Genomic DNA, 6,000 nt, shown 5'->3' with positions numbered 1-6,000 from the left:
TCTGGAAGGCAGAGAACAGCAAGTGCCAAGTCCCTAAGCAGAAGCGTGCTCCAGGAACAACAGAGGCCAGTGTGGCCAGGGGAGGGTGAGCCAGGGCACGAATTGAGGGAAGAAGGCTAATGGAGTAGGGGTAGAGATTCTCTAGGGCCTTATAAGCCATTTTTAGAATTTTGTTTTTAGTCCAATTGTGATGGGGTGAAGCCTTCATAAGGTTTTGAGCATAAGCATGGTTTGTTCTGACTGAGGTTTTAAGGGATGGATCATTCTGGCTGTTTGGGCTGAGGCTTGAATGAAGGGAGGCAGGGCAGAAGCAGGAGACCAGGAAGGAGGCAAGAGGTGATAATCCATATGGAATTTCCGTGTAACTTTCAAAGGATCACTGTCTTAAGGAGTCCAAACATCAGAAATAACTGTCAGTTTTTCTTAAAGAAGAGAAATATTTTAATTAGTACAAAAAATATAGATCAGGGAACGGTGCAAATATAGATTAAGCAGTGTCTGCTTCAAAAGTACACATTTATTGTCTCATAATAGATCAGTATGAAAACTCAGTTGTTTCCTTTATTGTATCACACAATCATCACAACCATTTACAATTATGGGTAGTTTAAATAACAGATAAATAAAGTAATTATGTAGGCCTCGTTACTTGAATATTTAAAAAACAATTTTCTTCCCCACAGTTGTAAAATTCTATATTATCTTTGTTTTAATTTTACTTCTGTTTCATTTTTAGATTCGCATAAGAATATTAAATCATTACATTATAACTTGGAACCATGTTGCTAAATATTTAAGATATATATTAAAAATCTTTAGCCGAGACTAAATTATTTTTTTTTCAACTTTCTAGCCCAATTATTAATATTTAGACACCTTGTTTCTTTTCTTCATATAGTTTTTGGTATCTTTTCTTGTACACTACATTTTACACAACATTTGCTTTTTATGGTTAGGAATCAAAGTATGTACAAAGGCCAATTTTGTTATAAGCGTTAAAAATTGTGATCACTTTGAGAACTTTGGTAAAAACCTCAGTTATTGGCAGAATAGCATTCCCCAGATCAGGAAATAGGGGAATTAGGATTATGTGTGACGGTGGACAAATTCACTAATTAACAGCAGCCTTTGAGAGCAAGAAATAACTCCTTTCAATCTTAGATTCTCTGGCCCTCCTATTTACCTTTCATCTTCCCAGCTGTGAAATTTTGAATCCCTGATGTAATGCTAACGATGCAAATTAGCAATAGAATTGCAGGTTTTTAAAGTCCCCCTGCTGTAAAACAAAAGGCAGTAATTTGGAAAAGACCACTCACAACTCTTTCGGTTTTGGTCTGCTTCTAAGTTTGCAATTGCATAGTTTATTAAAGACAGAGGACTGGAAGGAAGGCCCACGGGTGGTTCTAGCACTCAGCAATTCTCCTATTTTAAATGTCATGGATAGTTTTTTTCCTCGTATTTACTGTAAACAATGACAGATATGCTAATGAGTAGCACGTGTTCTTGAACTATAAAGTGATTTTTCAGATAGCCATTTACAGAGTATACTCAGGTACCACAATCCCACCAGATCTTTCAGCATATAAGCAAAGCACACACGACCTCGCCTTTTCCTTTTTCCTTTTGCAAAGCGAAAGGCACTAGACCTGTTCACGTGATGCGAGTGACGTCAGACCCTACCAGGTCGCGTGACCGACACCCAACCTTCCCACTACTCCGTCCCCGCCGCCAGAGGAGGAAATCTCGCGAGAAACCGCCTTACTATCAGAACTTCCTGAGGTTACAGGGGAGTTTACTCTGTGGGGAAGGTGAGGCCCCGTGGCGGAGTTTTTGCTTTCATTATGTTAACATTCATGGCCGAAGCAAAGGCCTTTGGGGATTGCCAGAGTCTGAGCAGCCCAACCTAGAAAACGGCGGGGGGACGTGTGGAGTGAGGTGGCAGTCATATCAGAAGTGAAACGTGGCACGGCGGGCGTCGCCCCTCGTCGAAGAGGCTGCGGGGGAGGGAGGAACCCCGCGCCGGGCGCCTAGGAGCAGGCGGCGTGGCTTCTACTGGGTGGGCCCGAGCATCACCGGGAGGTGTGGGAGGCTGGGACCCTTCTCTGGAAACAGTCGACTACCCACATCCGGCCCCCGCTATGTCAACCCGGAGCCGCGCCCAGATGAAGCGCTTGCACCCCTCGCCCCTCCACCTAGGGCACCGCGGCTCACGCGCCGGCGGGGGACGGTCCCTAGAGCCCGGCGCCCACAACCGGGCCGGGGGGCTCTGCGACCTCCGGCAGCAGTCCTCGGCAGTCCACGAGTTACCCCACACATTCCCGCTAAATCAGCCCCACATTTAGGCAGAAGCCTAGTTGCGGGTTTAACTGTAATTTTGACGTCTCGCCTCATTCACCTAAACCCTCTCCCGGCTTCTCCCCCGCACATCCTCCACCCACCTGGTCTCTCCCTAGACAGATCTGCGCGTGTGTGAGGCTCGGGGAGGGAGGAAAGGAGGAATCCACGTAGGGACAGTATTAGAGTCGCTAGCAGGAGGTGTGGGACCAGCAAGAGGAGGCTTCGCGAGGGAGGGGGTGCTGCCAGGCGCCGGGGAGGAGGCAGAGGCCTGGGGACAGCAGACGAGGCTTCGCCCGAGCCCAGCGCTTTTTCTTCCGCCGCGCAGTCTCGGAGTGGCGTGGGCTCGTGGGGAGCGCGAGGCAGCCGAGGTGCCCGCGGTTGGGAGGCCGGCCCTGGCGCACCCCGCGCCCGCGCCTGCTGACAGCTGCAGCTGGGCTCGAGCTGTCCGCTCCCGGCTCCGCGGCCTCCGCCCCCTCGGGCTCCCTCCCCTCCACCTCTACCCCTCCTGCTCCGGTGCGGATCGTTTCGCAACTGCTCGCCTCTCGCCCCGTGCCCGGCTGTTTTCCATTTCCCTGTCCCTCTTCTTGAGTACTTTGCCCCTGCATTTGAGGAGAGGGGCTGAAAAGGGGGCGGGTGGAACGACCGGAGGAGAAGAAGGAAGCGAGGCCCGGAGGAGGAGGAGGAGGTGTTGGAGGAGGAGGAGGAGGAGGAGGAGAATCGGCGGACCGTAGGGAGGAGACCCCACGCCACCCTTCTGGTCATCTCCCCTCCCGCCCCGCCCCTGCGCATACTCCCTCGCCGGCGAGCTACTTTCGGACGAGGAAAGTGAGGGCGGCCCTGGGTGACAGCGCCGCGGGACTAGTCCTGGGGAAGCCGCGCGTCTGCTCGCGTCTTGTCCGCCGCGCTCCCAGCCAGGGGTACAGCCCGGACCCAGGATGGCTTCGACTACAACCTGTACCAGGTTCACGGACGAGTATCAGCTTTTCGAGGAGCTCGGAAAGTAAGCGTCTTTGCCGGGCACCCTCACGTCCCCTTTCCAGCAGAGGGCGGGTCGCGTTACCCCCGACCCCCCGGCCTCCCGCGTGGGGCGAGGGAATCTGGGAGACGGGAGGAGAGGGAGGAGGGCCCCTGGTGTGTCAGCTCGGAGGAAGGTGCTGTGTTAGTAAGAGGAGGGGACAAAGAAGGGGCAAGACCTTCCACCCCGGCTGTGGCCCATTCCGATAATCCTCAGCCCACCTTCTCCCGCTCCCCCCACCTTTCTGCACCAGAGACTTGGTGGATTTACGACCCCTGCAGTTGTAGCTGTCATCCTGAGAAGTGTGCGAGCGTGTGTGTGTGTGTGTGTATGGAGAGGAAACAAGAACCCATGTAAAATGCAACATAGATCATGTTTTCTGTAAATAGAGATGCCGCCTGCTTCGCAGGCGTGTCAGCCGTAAGACCCACGTACGGATGAGAACTCGCTGCCACGGACGGTGCCATATTTATTGATGCCGAAAGTTCAACTTGGCGTAGAGTCTATTTCGCGTCCAGTAGTTGTTCTGTCCAGGAAAAGGGCCACCCCAAGGAACTCGAACCCCTGTCCCATATCCACGATTATTCTTTGCACTAGATTACTCGCTCATCATCATCCTTCCTAGGATTTACGTGTACATCTTCGCATTCTCTGGGAGGATTTATTTATACAGGCAGCGGAAAAGCCCTTTGGTGACCGGGAGAGAGCTTCCCAAGGGTAGCCCAGCGTTGTGTAAAACGACCTCCTACACCTGACTGGCAGAACTATTGTACTTGGTGATGTTAAGGAAGGGGACAGGAGACCTACTGAGAACCTGTGCAAAGAACCTAGAGGCCGAGCCGTGAACGTTAATTTATGTAGCATCAAACCCAAATCCTCTGTCGCTAGTTTCGAACATTGCTTAAGGAAGGGGCGCGTTTATGTGTGTGTTGTTTTATACAGTTGAATTAAAGGACATGTAAATATCTTTTAAATGTAATGAAAATCATATCCTTATATATATTTATGTTGTCTGCTGTTAAAACATGGAGAATATGTCGGAAGAGCAGCTTAATTCAAATCTCTCCCCTCCCCCAGCCCAAAACAGGGCACAGAGAAATCACCATAGCAGGATTTGTTAAACCCCACACAAGTGTTCCTAAGACTTATTTTAATGAGAACAATCACCGTATTTACTTACTTGGAGCCACATTAATTTTATTTTTTCCTACTAAAATAAATAGGCAGCAGATTTTTTTGCTGCTCCGCCTCAGCTCTGCTCTTTGCAGGGTTTCTTCTCAGCATTTGGTGCTGTGTTAGCGTGAAGTGTAAAATGTTTTCAAATTCATGTGCAAACAAGAGCCGTCGTAATTGGCAGTTCTTTTCATTTTGTTGATTAATGAAATCTAATTTTATTCTTCAACATTAAAGAAGGTCTCAGTTTCCAGGAAGAACGGTTCGTTTTCTGGATATTACTATATGGTATACTGATATTTGACAGTTCACTAAATTCAATAAAAATGCTCAGATGTGCGTTTTTAATAGACTATCAGCTGATTATATTGATGACCTGATAATTATTGGTTTTCAGGGGGGCATTCTCAGTGGTGAGAAGATGTATGAAAATCCCTACTGGACAAGAATATGCTGCCAAAATTATCAACACCAAAAAGCTTTCTGCTAGGGGTGGGTATTTTCAATCACATATATATGTTACTTGTGTATTTGTCATGTTGGTTGTTGGTTCTGTTGTATGTTGGTTCTGTTGTATGTCATTTAGTTATAATTGTAGTCTTAGGTATCGTATGACATTTTGCGATTATTTCCTTGTTGAATGCCTCTTGGTCTGTACAGTTTAAAAATAAATGACCAAATACAATTGTTATTTGATAAATTGTTATTAAAATTCTATCTGTCCTGTGAGTAGTAGCATAAATAACTATTTTAAAGCAGATAAATGTCACTAAGTGCATTTTGCCTTTAGCTCCCCTGTGAAATAACTTTCAGAAAAACCCTGGAATGGAAAAATGTAAGTCTCACAACTGTCATTATTCCCTTTTGCTTTTGAGAGGAAAAATGGGTCATAACTCAGTTGAATCATATATTTCAATTGTAGTTACACTTGAACTTAATTCATCACGGTATATTTAACAGTAGTGGCATTGGGAGGAAAATTTTATGGTTGCTATATTCTAGGAAATTCAGCTTGATCTTGATTTTTCTGTGTGCAGTTCAGACCTTTACTGGATCATCTGCAGTAAGGCTTCTCACTCATGTAATGTATTTTACACATGCTTTATAACCGCAAAGGTAATTCATACTCATAAAATAGCTGTTGACATAAGCAAAAAACTTGGAGGGGCCTCATAGCATTCTTTTTATTTTGTTGAACTCATGCAAAAAGTACATATACTGAAAAGGTAAGCATTCTAATTATTGTGAGCACGTGTCTAAGGTGTTTCCATGGGAATTTATGGCTTGATGAAATAAAAATGAAATTAAAATGAACAAAATGCCATAGTGTAGGTCAATTACAGTGACCTGGTTTATTTTAAGTAATGAGAGAAAAAATTCCATTAGGGTTACTTTTCCTTTAATTTGTCTTCTAAAAAGTGTTGCTTTCTAGTATCCTGGTATCATTGTGTCTGTCTCTGCCATGAGTTTTTTTT

At 46.5% G+C, this 6,000-nt stretch overlaps 1 protein-coding gene across 26 annotated transcripts in view; it reads left to right on the top strand.

The window, feature by feature from the left end:
• The first annotated feature begins 1,716 nt into the window (after positions 1–1,716).
• CAMK2D (calcium/calmodulin dependent protein kinase II delta) overlaps positions 1,717–6,000 on the top strand; it is a 301,130-nt gene continuing 296,846 nt past the window's right edge. For 23 of the 26 annotated variants that reach the window (XM_067036563.1, XM_059066652.2, XM_067036561.1 and 20 more), the window contains exons 1-2: positions 1,756–3,337; positions 4,923–5,017. In XM_067036563.1, coding sequence (XP_066892664.1) covers positions 3,273–3,337; positions 4,923–5,017 — 160 coding nt within the window. In that variant the 5' untranslated portion in view covers positions 1,756–3,272. Of the gene's footprint in view, positions 3,338–4,922; positions 5,018–6,000 lie in introns of all 26 variants that reach the window. The other 3 variants (XM_067036562.1, XM_067036555.1, XM_067036558.1) reach the window with 2 other exon arrangements.

Source organism: Kogia breviceps, chromosome 6, assembly GCF_026419965.1.
Source record: "Kogia breviceps isolate mKogBre1 chromosome 6, mKogBre1 haplotype 1, whole genome shotgun sequence".
NCBI lineage: Eukaryota > Metazoa > Chordata > Mammalia > Artiodactyla > Physeteridae > Kogia > Kogia breviceps.
Note: the sequence above shows the minus strand (reverse complement) of the source record. Positions and strands in the feature narration are given on the sequence as shown.